This window comes from Lepus europaeus, chromosome 22 (genome assembly GCF_033115175.1).
Source record: "Lepus europaeus isolate LE1 chromosome 22, mLepTim1.pri, whole genome shotgun sequence".
NCBI lineage: Eukaryota > Metazoa > Chordata > Mammalia > Lagomorpha > Leporidae > Lepus > Lepus europaeus.
In genome coordinates, this window is record NC_084848.1 from 3,998,442 (window position 1) to 4,016,798 (window position 18,357).

Genomic DNA, 18,357 nt, shown 5'->3' on the forward strand with positions numbered 1-18,357 from the left:
TAACCAGCTAGGGGAGGGGGAGAGGGTGGGACGGGCACACCCTAGCCCCTCCCCCAGCCTCAGGGGGTGGCTGTGCCTGAGGCTCCGCACATCACGCTGTGGCCATGGGGGGGTGACCTGGGATAGCGAATGGCCAAGGAGCCCAAGGCCCGTCTACACTGGGGAAGGGGTTGGGGTGGCTGTCCCAGCACTGGGTGGGACGTGGCCTGGCTGCCACAGGCCCAGGGGTCCTCCCTGCAGGCTGCGGGGAGGCTGAGGCAGGGGGGAGGTGACCCTGCCTTCATTTCCTAAGCTGCAGCTCCCACCTGCTCCGGGCCCTGCAGGGAGGGAGCTGCGCTCGGGGCCCAGGGCACGTGAGACAGGCAGCTGGAGGGGCCTGGGCTGCCTCGACTCACCCTCCAGGGCTCCAGCTTGTGCCCTGTCCTGGTCACCACGGTCCCGGGCCCTTCCCTGAACAGGGGCACCTCCAGGGAGAGTGACCGAGAGCAGGGGCGAGGCCAGGGCTGTGGACAGTGAGCCGTTTATTACCGTGTGGACACAGACACTGGTGCATGGACAGACCGTTCAACACCATGATGGCCGGGGACAGAACTGTGCTGGGCCAGCTCTGCTGTGTGGAGACGCTACCAGCGTCCCCTAGGAGAGAACTTGGAAACCGTCTAATGAAGCAGGTGATTCGAGGGCGTCTTGTCTATAAACCGAAAGAAACGTACACTTAAATAAGCAAATATAAAGTACAAAAAAGACGAGTGGGCCTGGTGCTCCGGGTCAGGCGGAGTCTCAGGCAGTCCAGGAGCTGACCCGTGTCCTCGGGGTGACCGGCGGTCGTCACAGCCGGAGACTGGCGTGGTCCTGCAGGCCCTGCGGGGGCTCCTCGCCGTCCCCGGCGTCTCTGTGTGGTGCTGCCGGGCACCTCACGTGGTGCTGATCCCGCTTAGCTCCTGCCTGATGGCTGGTGAACAGAGCAGGGGTGGGGAGGCTCAGGGGGTACAGCACAGGCTGGGTCTCGCCCACGAGGGCCCCTTGACCCTGGTGTGCACCCGCCTGGCGTCTGCCCTACTCTGGCTCCCAGAGGGCACAGGCTAGGGGCCAATGGTGCGGTGGCTTTGGTATGACCTTGGGGGTGGCAACACAGTGCCAGTGGCCTCACGGGTCACTGCTCCTGCCGGTGCTCCCTGGGGAGAAGGGGATGGCTGGTGAGCTGCCAGGCCTCAGAACCGGAGCGTGGACCTGTTCCATGCTGCCAAGACCCCAGGGTCTCCATGCGGTCTGGACAGGTGGGTATGCAGGTCTGCCTGGAGGACGCAGGGGCCCCGCCCGCCCGCACCAGCCCTGCTTGCTTCTCCCGTGTATCCCAGCCCCGCCCTCAGCCTCCCTGTTGTCTCCTCCAGGCTGCTGGAGAGGGAGGAACGCCTGCCCCTCCCACCCCAGGCCTTCCTGTCTCCCTCTTAGCCCCTCCTACTCCTCCCCACCCTCACCAGGCTCCTGGGCTCCTCCCTCCAGCCGGCACTGGGCCAGGTCAGCTTAGGCCTCCCTCTGGAGTACTGAGAGTGATGCCCTGAGCTGCACTGCCCAAGCTTCCACAGGGCCCCCTGCGAGGCCTCTGGTTCTCACCACGGCCTGCCTCCTCCCAGCCTCCGCCCCGGCACACGGGCTGGCTGAGTGTGCTCCCGCTGTGGGTCGGGAGTCCCCCCTCGGGGCGCCCAGTGCTAAAGCAGAGTCAGGGCCTCCGGTCTGCCCGGCTCTGGGGGACCTGCACCAACAGGACCCGAGTGCTCTGCTGGACAGGGGGTGGCCTGGCTGGGAGGAGGCCAAGCCTGCAGGCTCCCGCGTGGGCCCTCTTCCCCTGGGTCTCCAGCCAGCCCTCAGCTCCTCTGAGGCTCTGGCACCCCCCGCCCAGGTCACACCTGACGTCTGGAGCCAGACTCCCTGTGAGGGCGGCACACAGCGGTGGGCAGAGGCTGCGTCCGCTCCTCTCCTCCTCCGGCTGCAGGTCTCACCCAGCGCCCTCAGAGGCCCTGGTGGGAGCCGCAGCTGCCCTCTGGGGCCTCAGGCTCCTTTTGGAGGGGCGCCCAGGGCCAGGCAGGCCGGGCAGCAGCTTGGGGTGGGGGCGTTGGTGGCTCCTGGAGCCCAGCATCCCCGGAGGCAGCAGAGGGCCTTCCCCAGGACGCACAGGGAGTGGAAATGCTGCAGGATGGGAGCTTGCCCGCACCACTGGGAGCCACTTGGGACCCTCCCCAGCCAGACTCAGAGGCCAGCGGGGCTTCTCTCCTAGGCCTGGCTTAAAGCTGCAGGCCCGGGCTCTGTGCTGGGAGCCCTGTCCTCCCTCAGGGACCCTGCGCCGGTGACACCGGGTGACTCACCGTCAATGATCTCCTCTTTCACCTTGTGCAGCTCGCGCACTACCTCCTCCAGGATCTCCTGTGGGGGCAGAGACGTGGGGGGTGGCAGGGACACAGGGTGAGGGTCAGGGATGTGGGGGGAGCAGAGACGCAGGGTGGGGGTCGGATACACGGGGAAGGGCAGAGAGCCATGGTGAGGCAGAGTTGAGGCGGTGGGAGTCTGGCTCCAGGTGCCGTGTCCAGACCCTCCCTCGGGGGAAGTCAGGTGGTGGTCACTTGCGCCTACCCCTCAGGCCCCCAGTGGTCCCACAGCTGCCGGCTAGGGGAAGGCCCAGAGCAGGCCACGGCAGGATCGGAGCCCCCTGGCAGAGGTGGGCCCCTTACCTGTTTCATCCGGTCCAGATCTAAGGCATCCAGGGCCACGTCGCTCACACTCCCTGCGGGCTTCATCCTGGGGAGGAAGGGCAGGTGCGGGGAGTGGGCGGCAGGGCCTGCAGGCGCCCCTGGCTGGGACTGTCAGGAGAAGCGGGGTGCCGGAGGCCCGCATTCGGGGACAGACCTGCCCTGGCCTTTCAGACGCTTCCTGCTTTTTACCTGCGGGCCTCCTGGGCCACTGGAAAGGGAGTCACCTGTCTGGGCTATATACCCCAGGGGCGCCTCCCTGGCCACTGTGCCCACATTTCCCAGTCTGGTCAGGCCCTGGGGTCTGGCACAGGAGCTGGGCTGTGGAGGGGGCGGTAGTCAGGGCCGTGACAGCTCCCTGTCCCCCCCCCCCCCCCCAGGAGGGACACGGGCTCAGTCGCCTGCTCCTTTGTTGTGCTCTGCTCCTGGCTACCCCCATGCCCAGGGAAAACCAGCCACATTAGTGGAAAAACCATGCAAAATCCCAGTGAGCCCCTGGCCTGGAGGCCCTGCCACCCCCACAGCCAGTGTCCCGTGCCGGGGCCAGCTCAGGTGCACAGTGCTCGGGGAACATTTGTGTGCTCTCCCGGGACTGGGCTCCTTCGGAGAGGTTCTGAACCGGGGTGAACGGACTCGAGCTTTACCGCCCCCGCACGGCACAGTCCTGGTTTCACCATGTGCTTTTTTTTTTTTTTTTTGACAGGCAGAGTGGACAGTGAGAGAGAGACAGACAGAAAGGTCTTCCTTTTTGCCGTTGGTTCACCCTCTAATGGCCGCCGCGGCAGCGCGCTGCGGCCGACACACCGCGCTGATCCGATGGCAGGAGCCAGGTGCTTATCCTGGTCTCCCATGGGGTGCAGGGCCCAAGCACTTGGGCCATCCTCCACTGCACTCCCTGGCCACAGCAGAGAGCTGGCCTGGAAGAGGGGCAACCGGGACAGGATCGGTGCCCCGACCGGGACTAGAACCCGGTGTGCCGGCGCCGCAAGGCGGAGGATTAGCCTAGTGAGCCATGGCGCCGGCCCACCATGTGCTTTTGGTGGGCATTACCATGGCGCTGAAACACACGGGCCTGGTCTCTCCCCGCCTGGTTCTAGGGATGTGAAGTGGCCCGAGCCAGTAAGGAGGTGGCGGCTGGTGTCTAGCGGCCACGCTGGCGTGACAGGGCCGGCCCTGGGTCAGCTGGTGCAGTGGAGCACTAAGCTGTCCGTGGCTAAGAGGAGTGAGGTTGGAAACAGGGAGCGTGCCCATGCCCCACCTGGATGGGCTCGAGGCCCAGGCCGGGCAGGGGCCTCGCAGGCCAACAGTCCCATGGGAGGCCCCTGGTCTCCCGGGCCGCTCCAGCAGCTGCTGGGAAGCTGGGCTAATTGTTCCAGCTCCCAGGGCTCACCCTAGGAGGGGTCATGACTACGCTGTCCATTTGGGGCCATTTGTCCTGGAGCCAAGAGAGACCCCATCCCACATGGGAGCGGCCTTCACAGCGGTCCTCTTGCTGAGGGAACGCTGGCTGCGTACCCTACGCCCACCAGCAGGAGGGCTGCAGGCCTGCCCTGGCCGCCTGACCTCTGCCGGCCCTGCTGGCCTCTGGGCCATTCTGGCACCTCCCAGGGTGCTCCCCCAGCTCAGCCAGGGCAGAAGTGCTCCCCTGGGGCCAGCACCCTCCTGAACTGCCTGCCCTCCATCCTGTGACCTTGGCAGGGTGGAGTCAGGGCCTGCGTTGGAAGTGACCTGTTCCTGTCCCCGTGGGACCCTCTGTGCCTTCCCCAGGGCTGTCCCCGGCAGAGCCTGCCTGAGGCCCAGACCTCCTGTGCCCATGGCCGTTCCTATCCGCCTATCACTGATTAACTCTGCGTGGCTCCCACGGCCACCTGCCCTGTGACAAGAGCGGTTTTCCTCCGAGTCATGGTGGGTGGTGGCAGCAGTTCCTGGCGTGGGTTCTAGGAGCCTCCAAGTGAGGCACTGTCGGCCCGTGCTTATTGTGGGGCTGTCTGTCTCTGGCTTTTTGGGCAACCTATCCCCAGTGTTCTGGCCAGTTGTTCCATGGGCCTATGGTTTGGGAGTCGTGGCTGGTATGTGTGAGGGGGGTGGGCCCGTCCTGGATGCGCGCGGGCCCCAGTGTCCCGCCTTTGTGCCCCTCACTGCCCTGTGCAGCAGGGACTCACACACCTCACTGGATGGGTGATAGCACCTGCCCAGCATCACGCGTGACGAGGGCCGAGCTGGGACTCCATCTCGGCTCCATGGCGTGCCTTTTTGGCCAGGTCACACCCTCCCTGGCCTTGGCCTCCCTCAGAGGGCAGACAGGAAGGAGCGCCCTGCACCACCCGCTCCCCCCAGCTCTGCAGGTACAGGCCACCCTTCCCGAGCAAGCTGTTAAACGGCAGGACAGACAGGGCTGGGAGTGTTAGTCGCGGGACGAGGGACAGGGAGGCCCCGGCACCTGGGGGCGCGTGGCGGGAGGGGTGTCCGGTACCTAGAGTGAGGCTGCGACTGAAGGGGGCTCTTAGCTTCAGGGCTCTTGGCCAAGGACGGGCTTCTACGGCAATGGAACGAAAGACACGTGAACCGGCGCGCCTGCGAGGCCCCCGGGCCGCGCCACTCAGCCTCCCGGGGCCGCTCACCTGGACAGGAGGGAGGACACAGGCTTCTCCACCGAGTTGCTCCGCTCCCAGGGCTTCCGGCCAGCCTCTGTCAATCATGGGTGATGGAGAACCTCAGGGCCGGAGGGACCCGGCGGCTGCTGAGACCTGGCTCCTTGGCCTCAGGGCCGCTGCAGCCGGGGGCAGCCCCTGTGTCCCCTGTGTCCCCTGTGCCGGCACCAGTGTCCGGGAATTGGGGCTCCCCTGAGAGCTGCCCAGGGCTGGCCGGGCCCTGCAGCCCCATTCGCACCGCTGTCACCTGACGCTCCTAGGCCGCCCAAACACTGCATCTCCGCTTTCCTGTCCTGGGCGGCAAAGCTGGCTTAGCTTTCATTTTCTTTTTACAGTTTTATGAATTTATTTGAAAGGCGCAGGGAAAGAGGGACAGATACCCACACACAGATCTTCTATCTACTGGTTCACTACCCAATGCCCTCAACATCTGGGGCTGGGCCAGGCTGAGGGGTTGAGGCCAGGAACCCAGAACTCCTTCCACGTCTCCCACGTGGGTGGCTGCGGCCCAGCCGTCTCCCGCTGCCGCCCAGGGCTCACGAGCAGGGGCTGGACTGGAGTTGGAGGAGCCAGAACTCCATCTGACACTGGGACGGGATGCCGCCGTGGGGAAAAATGGCTTAACCTGCTGCGCCACAGTGCTGGCACTGCTGCCAGACATTTGTTGGATTCACTGACTGCGGGATGAGCAGAGGCAGGAGGCAGAAGCCTGAATGGTAGCTGCAGCCAGAGCCCCGAGCCTTGGGTCCACACCACAGCCCAGGTCCGTGATCCTGGGCAACCCGCTCGACCACGGAGCCTCGACTCTGGGCTGCTCTGCTGGTGCAAATAAAGACACGGATGTTGCTTCCGGCCATTGGCCAAGAACCAATGGCTCTCGGCAAATCGGCCCCCAGGCAAGTCCCACAAGGAGACGGCTAGAGCGTGCCTTCTTGGAGGAGTGGGATGAGCCGCTGCGGGCGCGGGGCAGGTGGGGTGAGCAGCTGGCAGAGCCGCCCCGGCCCGGCATGGGCCAGATGTTGAGCAATGGTTTGTCGGATGACTGAGCAGCCAGCCCCGGGTTTTCCCACAGGAAGCCTCTTCTCCCTCCCCGAGTCCGTCTCCTGCGGTGCAGCTCATGGGGGTGACAACAGCAGGGGAGGGGCTGGGTAGCGCCAATCACCCGGCTGGCATTTGGCAGGGGACACAGACCCTGACATGTACACACTCCTCCGAGCCCTAGACGCAGCCTCGCGCCCCTGGATTGAGCTGTCAGGGCCAGCACCCTCCCTCTGGTGGGACGTAAGGTCCCCGGGAAGTGAACACTGGATTGCTCAGATGGGACAGCGTTGTGGTCAGGTGGTGCCCGGTGGGGACCCACAGGAGCTGGCTTCCCTCTGCTCGCACACAGGGAAGGGGTGGGGCCGGCATGTCCTCTTCCAAGAGTCACTTCCTCCCACTCCAGGGCCTCGTGTGGGCGGGGCTCTGCGGGCGCCCCTTACCTGAATTAGGAGGCTGGCTGGCTGCCCGTGTCCCCGGAGAAGGCGAGGTGTTAGGATCTTCCTGCAGAGGAAAAGTCGGGCTCTTCCACTGGTCTGCCCCAGAGCCCGCTGGGCGCAAGGTCAGTTAGGAGCCTCAGTTTCCCAAACATTCTCAGTGGACGTGTGGTGCTCGTAGAGTCAGCAAAGAATATTATTAAAAAAGGAAAACCGTGACTTCACGGGGCGCCTACGCCACCCCGGGGAGAGCAGCCTGGGGCTCCTCCTGGACCCTCAACTGCACTGCCCAGGCCGGGGTCTCCTGGGGGCCAGATGCTTCACACACGTGTCCTGCTGACCTCTCGCCGGCACCGTGTGGAGTGAGCCGCTCCTCTACGTGTGCCGCTCCGAGCAGCTTCGGCCCCGGCCACTGAAGTCTGAGGGGCAGCCTCTCCCTCCTGGGGCGTGGCTGCTGCTTGAGGACCGGGGGTCTGGCTGCAGAGACCTGGCAGTGGCAGGCACAGGGACGTCCCAGGGACGTGCTTGGGGACGACCCCAGGTGTACCCCTGCTTCTGTTTCACCAAGGCTTCTGTTCCAAACGCCTGCCTCTCCCAGCTCATCTCCATGCTCACCAGCACTGTGGCCATAATGGGAGCCTGAGACCTAGCTCTGACCACCCAGCCCTGCTGCCTGCGGAGGTGGCTTGCTGGGGACAGGAAGGGCCCTGGGGGCCTGTGCTGGCCACTCGCCTCCGTCCCCTCGCCAGCTCCCTGCCCTTCTGTGCCCGTGCCTGTGCTGCACGCCCAGCAGGTCTTGCACTTGCTCCTGTCCCAGCCCTGCCCACTCCAGCTCCTCCTACAAAGCTTCTAGTAGATACCACTGGCCACGGGGCCTTAGGGCCGTGGGAGAGGCTGCTCCCTGGGAATGCATGGCTCCTGGTGCTGCTGCTCTCTGCCCTTGTCACGTTCTTTGTCAACCGTCTGCCTCCCCAGGGCGCTGTGAGTTCCCCCAAGGGCAGAGGCCCCTGTGTCCCCTGGACTCTGGCTGCCCACCCCACGGCACGCGAGGCCACGGAGGCTGGAAGTCGTGCGTCTGCCCTGTGGTGCGGTGAGCCTGCAGCAATGCTCACGGCCGTCACACACCGCACACATTCTGGGCAGACGTCTCACAGTCAAGAAAATGGACTTATGACGTAGCAGCAATAACTGCTGTGCAGAGCCAGGCAACCTCCGGGGACCACGCAGGGGACTCGTGGGCTGTGCTGCCCTTGTCCCTCATGTGGTCCACGTGCGGCCACCTGCAGACCCCGGACCCTGGGCTCAGTGCTAACACGGCAATCCTGTGGGAGGCCAGGGCCACGCTTGCTCCCACGGGACCCCTGCTGGGAACAGGCCCCACCCAAGCATGTGTGGGGTGTGTCCACCAGCACGCTAGGGTCCCGGGAGGAGGGTCCTCAGGCCCCCTCCTGTGGAAGAGAGTGGAGAGCAATGCTCGTGCCTGGGGCCAGGGCCCTAGCAAACCAGCAAGAACGAGAGCCACTATGGGTGAGCTCAGTCTCTGAAAACCAGAGGTCGTTCCTTCTGATGTCACAATGGTGTCATTTCTCCAGAACAACCTCAGAAATACACAGAGAGAAACACAGATCTTCTCTGCCTGAAAGGGAGGCCGGGAAGGGACCCCGCACCCCAGTGCCCTGCACGGCAGCTCGGGCAGCCTGGGCCGGTAGGAGGTCAGGCCTGGGTTGTACGGGGCGGTAACATGACCGGCCGTGGCCAGCGAGTGGCCGAGTGCCCATCGAGTCACCTGACCCACACCGGGGCTCCTGTCTTCCTTTAAATCACGCCTGCTCGCTCCCCATTCCCCGTCAGCCTAGTTGTGCTCGCTGAAGAGTGGAAAGGCACTGGAAGGAAAGGAAAGCGCCCGCGCTGCCCGGTGCAGCCCCGGTGCAGCCCCGGTGCAGCCGGTCCCCGGGCAAACAGGTGCACTCCTAACAAAGGACAAAGGGAGCGCACTCCGCCCTCGGGCTGAAGGTCCTGGATTGGCTCCCTCTTCCGGAGGTCCACTCCTGGAGTGCAGGGGCTAGGAAGGCCCTGGCAGCTGCCCACAGAAGCGCACATGTGTGTGTGAGGCCTGGGGCCCTGCCCTGGCCCACAACCCAGCAGGAGAGAGCGTGAGAGCGTGTGCACGAGCAGGCACGCCTGTAAGAAGGGCAGGGCCCCCGCTCCAGGAGCCAGGTGTGTGGGAGACGTGGAGGGCGAGGCGGGGGAGGGGCACACTGAGGCTGGGGGCCCAGCCACCCGGGCGGGGTGTGTGGAGTAACAGTGGGTCGGTCTGGAGCCCAGGGAAACCCCGGGCGAGGGGGACGCGGAGGCAGGAAGCGCCCTGGTCCCTGGCCGCTGGGTCCTGACCGCTGGCTGCTGGGTTCCTTCTCTCGTTCTGCCACGGATGCCGTTTGTACTGAAGCCCAGACCTGGCAGTGCCGTGGAGTCTGCTCTGCGGGAGAAGCTTCACGTACAGGGAGAAAACCCGCCGGCTGCCGTGGGGCAGCCCTGGGCTCCATGAGCCAGGCTCGGCTCCAGGATGAGAGCTGGGCTCTGGGCTCCCCTGCAGCTCTGGGAGGCAGAAACGACTCCCTCGGGCAGGTACGTGCGGCCCCAGAGCAGGCTGAGTGGCGCCAGGGCCCAGGCCTCCCCTCACAGCGCTGTGCGGTGCTCCGGCCTCTGGGCCCTGCATCTCCCCAGGCCACGCTCCGAGGCTGGCGCAGGGTGTGATGGAGGCAGGGCTGGGTGAGTGGGAGCCCCGGGATGGAGGCCACGGAGGCCCTTCTGCTCTGCCTGTGAGTCCCAATGGAGCCCCTCCCCAGGGTGTGTCCACACGGTCCCCCACCCCCGGGCCCTGACCTGGGCCAAGAGCCCTGTGGAGGAGGTGCTGGGGGAGCAGGCGGCGGGGTGCTCCTACCGTTTGGCTTTCGTCCTCCTTTCTGTCCACAGGCCTGTCTGTCTGCGAGGCTGCTTTTCTCCTACACAGGGAAGGAAGACGAAACACATCACCTCTGCCGCCTCCGTGCCAGCCCCGCCCAGGCCTCGGTGGAAGCAGCTTGTCCAGGCACCCATCTGGCCAGCAGCCACGCCCCAGTGTCCAGGCCTTGGTCTGGCGTGGGCTGGAAGAGGGGTCTCGATTTCGTGTCTCGCCCGACTTGGGGGGCATTGGCGAAGGCAGTGCTGGGGGATCTGGGTTTGGCTGGACGGCAGCCACGCTCCAGGACGCTCCAGGCCTGGCCAGGGAGGTGGGCTGCAGCAGAGTGTGCCGCGGTCAGGGCCGTGGGAGCCACCGCCTCAGGCAGCTGGCAGGGGCACCCAGACCCTGGAGTCAGAGATTCTAGCCACGCCCCACCCCACCCCCAAACAGGAAGGCAGCTGAGCCTGGAAATGCTTGAACAACTCCAGCAGAGCCCTCGGCAGGTCATCACCCACGTTCTCCGAGGGAAGGTCCCCTTCCCGTCTGACTCCTCCCTCACGCCTCCTGGCCTCAGGGCTCGGCTCTACCTGGCCAGCTCCCAGAGCTACACAAACACGGCCCCCGACCCCTTGACACGCCCCCCAGACGCGCCTCCGCAGAGCTTCAGCTCTTTGGAAGCCATGCACCCAGCTCCCACAGCTCTGCGCGGTCACTGAGAACGCGCAGGCTGCCGGCTGGCGCCCGGTGAGAGGCTGCACCTGGCTGCCCCTGGCTGGAGACGGGCGCACGCCCCTCAGCCATCTCGTCCCAGACGGGCTCCGTGCACGGGAACTGCCTGTGAATCTTCTGATGATGGCGAGCCTGGTGAATTCGCTCTTTGAACTGTGGCTCAGATGCGCCTTCCTCCCTGCGTCGCTGCCAGCCACCACCCTCGCTGGACCACAGCAGCCTCTGCCCCGGCCCCCTCACTGCGCCTCACCGCAAGCTTCGCCTGCCGGCGGGCAGCATCCACTCTCTGAGATAGGAAGCCGACCAAGCCACCTGCACTCCCGTGAAGACGGCGAGGCAAACATTTCCCGCTCACAACATCAGTCAACACCCAGTTTTCCTCCTGGGCGCCCCTGCCGGCAAGACCAGCCATGAGCCAGTGAGGCAGGAGGCAAAGCCTGCGAGAACCTGCACCGGCACCAGCGCTTGCCGGCTGCCTCACGGCCAGCCCAGTGGTGCGGGTGGCGTCCAGGGGCTGGCCCGGGCCTGCTAAGTGGATGCATCGATGTGGTGTGCGATGCATCCACTGGGGGGAGGTGTGTCTCTCCCACCAGCACCTGGCGTCTCACTGGCTGCTGGCCACACCGGCCTTTTCCTGTTCTCATAGAGCTGCTTCCTCTCTGTTTGGGCTACACCATCTGGGCCAAACTGTCACTGGTTTTGAACTTGGGGACAGAGTTGATATTTTTATTTCTCCCAGAAATCGTTTCCACTTTTGCGAGTCTGGTTCGCCTCTCTGGGCACGGCGATGACCTGATGCCCTCAGCTCCCCCAGCCTCCCGGCCCCTCCCATGCCAGTTCTCAGGCATGGTGGAGTTCGCAGGTTTCTCCGCTGCTTAAACCTGCCCACTGCACCCCTGCTGCTCTTCCTGCGCAGGACGCTCTCCCGTCTCGGCCCAGAGAACCGTGCACGTCCCCTGGGAAGCCCTCCTGGCTCTGTGGGGGCGCTGAGGAAGCAGGACCTGCTGTGCTCACGACCCTCTCGTGACCCACTGGACGTCAGCTCGGGCCACGTCTGAAGCTGAAATCCAAACATCCCTTCCGCAAAACAGCGGGCCCATCTCTGCACCGGCCTGGCTTCTGCGGCAGGTGGGGACCACCTGCTGGCGCGGCTGGAGAAAGGCCCCACAGGACAGGAGGGGGCGGCCTGCACCTCTCAGGGCCCGGTGCTGTCATCCCCGCCCGCGCCACACCCACGGTGGGGCCCCAGGGCTCCCGGTGCAGGCCCTGTGCCTCAACCTCTGCCTTTATCGTGAACTCATCTCCAAGTGCCTCCTTCAGGACAGGGCACTACCTGCAGACACTTTCAACACTTGCTTGACTACACCCAGGAGGGATATAGGGTGGAGGCCACGATGCCTCGTACTGATACTGGCAAGAGGGAACATTAAGGCCACCTGGCTGAACCCAGGTGACAAAGGCTTCTGGGCCCGTGGAGCCCCCAGCACAGGCGCAGCACCCACCTCTTGGCCAGCAGCTTGTTCATCTCCTCCATGAGGCCTCCTCCCCCGCCCCCGCTGCTTGCCCGGTTGGTGTCGGACTTGGAGGTTCCACTGGGACTGGAGCCTCCAGACGCATCTTCTGGCTGGGGGGAAGGTGCCAGATGTTAGTGGTGGTGCTGGTGCCAGGACCCAGGGGCCCGCGTGTCATGCCTGTGAGTTCCATGACGGCCCCGCCACAGGAGACCTCAGGGGCCGCCTTGTGTGGCATTCCCCACCCTGCAGGGCTGGCCCAGGGGAATCAGGCAGGACGGGCCTCGGGGAGAGCTGCAGCAGAAGTGTGCCTCCCACACGAGGCCGCATTCCGGGACATGCCCGGAGGGCTGCGGAGAGCTGACCCGGTGCTGATGGACCTGACTTCCGAGGCCCAAGTTGCTACGGGGACAGAGCAACGGCAGAGAAACCCACAGGCCCGGCCCAAGTCCACGCTGCAGCTCATAACCCCGAGGATCCTGGGAACCAGGGCCACGCCCACTCCGCCCCTGCCCCGGGCTCTCACCCGCTGCACTCTCCTCAGCTTGGCCCCAGCCAGCGCGGCGGCCAGTCCTGACACGGAGCTCTCGTCGTGGCTGGTCCCCTGGGCTCCTCCAGCTGGCAGCGGGGGTGGGGGCGGGGGGGTGGCCCCTGTGGGGGGAGGCGGCACAGGGGGTGGGGGTGGGGGCGGAGGCCCGCTGCAGGAGAGCGGGGCGCTGGCTGCAGATGAGGGGTGCCCCGGTGGGAGGAGGGGCCCTGGAACAGAATAGGGGGCATCGTGGGTCTTCAGCCCCCCGGTGGGGCCCAGCCTGTGGCTCTCACTTCCACTCCCGGGGAGGGCAGACACAGGCGGCCCACTCTTCAAACACGGGTTTGCTCTTCTGGGAGCCACAGCAGGGTGAACTGGGTCCCCTTGGCTTCCGGGGCCTGGCTGGACCCACAGCGTCACGCCTTTGCTTCCCATGCCCTGAGCCCAGCCACCTTCTTCCCCTCCAGCCACGAGTGCCCAGCGGGAGCCGAAGCTCTGCAGGCAGACTGTGCCCTTCCTCTTCTTTGTTCCTGCTAAGTACCTGGCGCCGCCCGGGCACTGGCAGAATTGGTCTCTGAGCTGTAATTGTGACTGACCTGTGGCCTCTGGGGACTATGGCAGGCAACTGTGGATCCCAGGGCAGGGAGCAGTGTGTCCTGGAAGCCACCCACCCAGCCAGCACTGCCTGAGCCTCTGCTGGGTGCCAGGCAGGGTGCTGGGCACTGGGAGTGTGCTGGGGAAAGCGACCACAGGCCCTGCCCTCAGGGGCTCATCGCGCAGAGGGGACACAGCCGAGCACCCTGGTGAAGGCAGAACGGGACTGTGGCAAGGGACACGCTAGGGACAGCAAGCACGGGATTGCTGTGCTGGCCAGCAGCTCCTGGAAACTTCCTGATGGGAGTGACGACGGGGATGGTACCTGCCAGGAGGGCAGGAGTCAGGTGGAGGGGAAGCAAGGGCGAGGAAGGGGGAAGAGGGTGCCGAGGGCAGCGGAAAGCAGAGGCTGGTGCGGTGGCGGTGAGGAGCCCGGCGGCCTGGAGCAGAGGGGAGGGGCTGACCGACTGCGGATCGGCCTGCACTGGAAAGCAGAGCGGACCCGAGGGGGCAGCGACTGGGGCCCGGACAATGTCCACCTGCGCACTTCCCAGGGCGGTGGAGAGACTTACACAACACAATGCCCAGGAACGCACTTGGTGAACTGTGAGGCCTGGGTCTGCCCGGGGCCGGCACTGCTCTCGAGAGAACATTCTGGGCCCCCTTCTCCACGCTAAGCTCTGCTCAGGCTGCTGAGGCGCCTCCCCGGGGGGAGGGGCCTCCTCTGTGTGCTGGTGGCGCCCTGCCCTGAACGGGGCCACAGGGTGCACTAGGCGGTAGCCCACGTCGGCTCCTTTGTCCCCTGGATCGGACAGCGGGCAGCGAGTATGTCCTGTCTGGCTGCGGCTGTGTCCCCAGCCCGCACAGTGCAGCAGTGCTCACTGGACGTCCACTCGGGACGCTGGAGGCTGGAGGGCAGGCGTGGTCCGGGCCAGCGCCCTGCAAGCTCCCCGGGCTTGCTCGGGGGCCGGCGGGGCGGGAGGAGGCGCTCACCTGTGGCCGAGGCTCTTCTCTCCAGAGACTCCTGGCGGTGCTGGTGCTGCTGCTCCATCACTTGTCTGAAAGGCGAGAGACAGCGCGGCCTACTCAGCAGCCAGGACACCACGCTCTGTGTGCGAGGGCCCTGCCCGCGGAGCTGGGTTTCGTGGCACTCTCTGGGAGCTGCTGTGCACCAGGCTGCCTCCACGTAACCGGGGGGGGGAGTGGGGGTCAAGTTCCTGAACAGGGGCATGCCAGCAGTCCCCTGTCTCAGGCACAGTGGACGAGGAGGCCACCCGCTGATCCGATTCACTCCCTAGAGCGTCCGAGCTTCCCCTGGGCTGCCCGGGCTCACCTTGACCGACCTGGCCTCAGGAGCACCTGTTCTTGGTGCACCTGGCTAAGATCCCGGGGTGGTGCTCAGGAGAAAGGCACCCGGAGGACCACGCCACATCCTCTCTGGCACCGTCCAGCCGCAGGCCCCGTCTGCTGCGGGGCAGCCACCTGACCCTCGGAGGGAACATCCTGGCTCCTTGTGGCTGAGTGGCCGGGGCAGGCAGAGTGAGGACACTGACCCACAAATCCATGCACAGAGCCCAGTGACCGCGGGAGTGGGTAGGAGCCCACTCAGACCAGGGCCACGGGACGGTTTCAGCTGGGGCGGGGCAACCAGGGTTGCCTGTGACTGAAGCACAGGGTGGAGGGGGCGCTGAGGCCTACCACACAGGGTGGGGAGGTGGCCAGGATGGCAGGGGTCAGGCACGCAGTGGGTGCTGTGTGGAGACAGCTCTGTGTGTCTCATCTGGACAGGGAGCCTTCCGGTTCCCGTTCTGTGACCCTGGGCCTCGGGTCCGACTGAGAATGCCAGGGGTTCCCGTAAGGAGGAAGCCTGGCCCCGAGAAACAGCGTTTCTGAAAAGCTCCCATGGCATCTGCATTCGCTTCTCCAAGCCTCCCAGCCGCCTGAGACGGGAGCGTTTCCCAAAACCCCGGCATCCCCCGCGGGAGAAGGGTCTATCACCCTAGAAAATCATAGCAAAACAAAGATGCTTGAAAACATTTAAAAATAAGGCCTGAACTATGGGACTGTTTGTGTGAAAACAGAAAGGTTCCCGGGCTTGGACTCACTGCCTCACTGGGGTCCCGAGGAAGCCCTGCTGCCCAGGGAGGGAAAGACCAAAGTGGGATATGCAGTCTGACTCCTGCAGCTCACAGCCTGGCCAGCAGGGGGCGTGCTGACAGGTGCCCTCTGTGCAGGCCTGGGCCCCGGGCCTCCGGTGAAGATGACGCGGCTCTGTGGGTGCCTGCCTGCTGGGGGCCGCTCCCTCCCGCCCTCCTCTGGGTGAAGGCCGTCCTGAGACCGTACTGCGTGGCTGCCGTGAGATTTGTTAATGAGCCCTGTCCTGCCCTAGCTCCTTCCCACGTGGGCGAGCGTCCGTGGCTCACATGGGAGGCAGTGACCGTATGTCAGCTGCAAATAGTCAGTGTGAGGTTAACTGCGACAGGGCCTGCCGGCTGTGCAGGCCCCTGTAATGTGCAGGGCTGCTGTTCTGAGCAGCGGGAAGCCAGCCCCGCAGAAGCAGACTCCCACCCTTAATGGCGCAAGCCCGACACGGGCAGAGCGAGGCTGCCCACCTTCAGATGGGCCAACTGAGGGCCGGGGCAGAAACCTGCCCGCATGGGACAAAGTGCAAGGCCCGAGACCAGGGCTGACGCAGAGGGCTGCAGAGGTACTCAGCGGCCCCCCACCCCTCCCCGCTTTCACTCCCAACACTGGGGAGAGGCCAGGCAAGAGGCAGGGCTGGAGCTGGCAGACCGGGGTCCATCCAGGTCCTGACGTGGCCTTGGGAAGGCCGCTCCACGGGGAGCTGTCGTGACCTCTACTGTGATCTCAGGGTACGGCACTTCCTGTGGCCCTCGAGCCACGTCCCAAGGGAGCTGCCTCGTCCCCAGGCTTCATCTGTCCATGCAGGGCTCCCTGGAATGACTGACAGCACTCAGGACACGCAGGCTCATCCCAAGAGCGCGTGCTGGCGGTCGGCTGTGCTCGCTGACACTGCGGACGCCTCCTCACTGCTGGTCCTGGCGCCACGGGGGTCTCCCCTTCCTGTCTGGTCTGGCCTGCTCTCCCTGCCCCTGGCTGCTGCTACGTGTGGGGTTACCTTCTCTGGACGTCCATCTCATCAGGAGAGGGGCCATTCTGCACCTGACGCTGGGTGGAGGGGCCTGTAGGGCAGAGAAGCACAGAGTGGAGTGGTTAGTGGCAGGAAGGAAGGCTGTGACAGACAGCGCTGAAGCCACGCCCACCTCAGCCTTCGGGGCTCCTTCTAGAAGTTGGTTCTCACCCCTGGGCAACGGCCACACCAGCTGGGGCCCCCAATCACGCAGCTCTCCCTTTCTCTTGGCTCTTCCCTGAGCTCGTGGGGTTCCTGGGCCCCTGCCGGCTGTGGCCCCCTCCCCTCCCCGCTCAGGGGCACTCACTGTGTCTGCTACCACATTAGCCACCAAGCGTTCTCACACCACTCAGTTGGAATTGTGGGCCCCGGTGATCTATTTGACTCCGCCCTCAGGGCCAGAGCCAGAGTTTAGAGCCCGGTCTGTCTGAGCCCACGCCTGCTCAGGAGTCTGGGGGCTGTGGGTGGGGCCGCAGCTGCGTCCTGCCATGGGTGTCTTTGTCCTGACTGACATGGAGCCTTCTGGGCCCATGCCGTCCCGGGCCTTGAGCAGGCCCCTGGCGCAGCCTGTGTGCTGGGCAGACCTCACGCACAGATGGGCTGGAGCTGGGGCCTGCCAGGCTCCTGGTTGCTGCCTCCCTCTCCAAACACCCACGCTCCTGCGCCGACCTCAGAAGCCTGAGTGCTCCTTCTCTTTGCAGCTCCGCCATCACCCAGGGGCCGTGCTGGCTCACGGTGCCTGGGGGGGTGGAGATCCTGGGCGGCCAGGGCAGTGGCTCTGTCCCTGAGGGCGACAGCATGCTCAGGCCACAACACGAGGACACTGGCGCAACGACTCATTTCCCTCCTCCCTTCCCTCACAGAAGCAACCGCTCCGGGAGCCAGCGGCAGACTGCCGTGGGCTCTACACTGAGACCTAATTCCGACTCCCACAGCCCTAAGGCCGTTCCCAGGAGCACTTGGAACAGCTGAGGAACCAGGCCCTGAAGCTTACGTGACCTGCTCAATGTCTTTTTTTCCCTCTAAGATTTATTTGTTTGTTTGAAAGGCAGAGAGACAGAAGGAGAGACACAGAGAGAGATCTGCCATCTACTGGTTCACTCCCCAAATGGCTGCAACAGCTGGAGTGGGGCCAGACCAAAGCCAGGAGCCTGGAACTCCATCCGGGTCTCCCACATGGATGGCAGGGACCCCAGAGCTTGGCCGTCTGCTTTCCTCCTGGAGCACCAGCAGGGAGCTGGATCGGAAGCGGAGTGGCTGGGACTGAAACAGGCACTCCAGTGTGGGCGCTGCTGCCCCACTGCTCCTGGTTTCATGGGCAGCGTGAGACGCAAACCATCCGCCAAGTGCCACCTTCTTCAGTCTTATCACTGTGGTGTCAGACGGAGACCGGTTTGAAGTTAAGGAGCTCACCACTCCCCTGCCCCCAGGCCTGCCCTGCCCTGCCCCTCTCACCGCTGAGGCAGGAGGGTTCCTGACCCCTCAGCCCCCGTTCTAGGACTCATGTCTGAGCTGCTGGCTGCCAGTTCGGCCTAGGCTTGGGCTGTAGCTTGGACAACTGGACTCGTGCCTTGTTCTAGATCTCGTCTCAGTTGCTGAGCCCACTCCTGAGTCTGGGTCCCTTTCCCTGTCTAGCTCCACCTCTGAAGACTGCTCCACCCCTGCAGGGGAGCCTCGGAATGCTAGGGCTCCACTGGTGGCTGCAATGTGCCTGTGCGCCCACTGGCCTGGCCTTGCCTCCCACCCTCCGCCCAGGACAGCCAGGTGCCCATACAGGGGCCCGCTGTGGGCATGCCTGCTCCTCTGTGCCTAAGGAAACAGGAGGAAGGACTGGCACTGTGAGGCAGTGGGTAAAGCTGATGCCTGCGATGCTGGCATCCCATACAGGCACCAGTTTGTGTCCTGGCTGCTCTACTTCCAATCCAGCTCCCTGCTAATAGCCTGGGAAAAGCATCAGAAGATGACCCAAGTGTTTAGACCCCTGCCACCCACATGGGAGACCTGGACGAAGCTCCTGGCTCTTGGCTTTAGC

At 65.1% G+C, this 18,357-nt stretch overlaps 1 protein-coding gene across 2 annotated transcripts in view; it reads right to left on the minus strand.

Annotated features, from left to right (window-relative positions):
• Positions 1 to 508: 508 nt before the first annotated feature.
• Positions 509 to 18,357, minus strand: part of EVL (Enah/Vasp-like) — a 135,594-nt gene continuing 117,745 nt past the window's right edge. For both annotated transcript variants that reach the window (XM_062181620.1, XM_062181619.1), the window contains exons 4-14: positions 16,314 to 16,377; positions 14,168 to 14,232; positions 12,578 to 12,807; positions 12,043 to 12,164; positions 9,812 to 9,872; positions 6,877 to 6,937; positions 5,366 to 5,432; positions 5,218 to 5,280; positions 2,727 to 2,793; positions 2,364 to 2,421; positions 509 to 952 (exon numbers count right to left, since the gene is read on the minus strand). In XM_062181620.1, the coding sequence (XP_062037604.1) occupies positions 915 to 952; positions 2,364 to 2,421; positions 2,727 to 2,793; positions 5,218 to 5,280; positions 5,366 to 5,432; positions 6,877 to 6,937; positions 9,812 to 9,872; positions 12,043 to 12,164; positions 12,578 to 12,807; positions 14,168 to 14,232; positions 16,314 to 16,377 (896 nt within the window). In that variant the 3' untranslated portion in view covers positions 509 to 914. The remainder of the gene's footprint in view (positions 953 to 2,363; positions 2,422 to 2,726; positions 2,794 to 5,217; positions 5,281 to 5,365; positions 5,433 to 6,876; positions 6,938 to 9,811; positions 9,873 to 12,042; positions 12,165 to 12,577; positions 12,808 to 14,167; positions 14,233 to 16,313; positions 16,378 to 18,357) is intronic.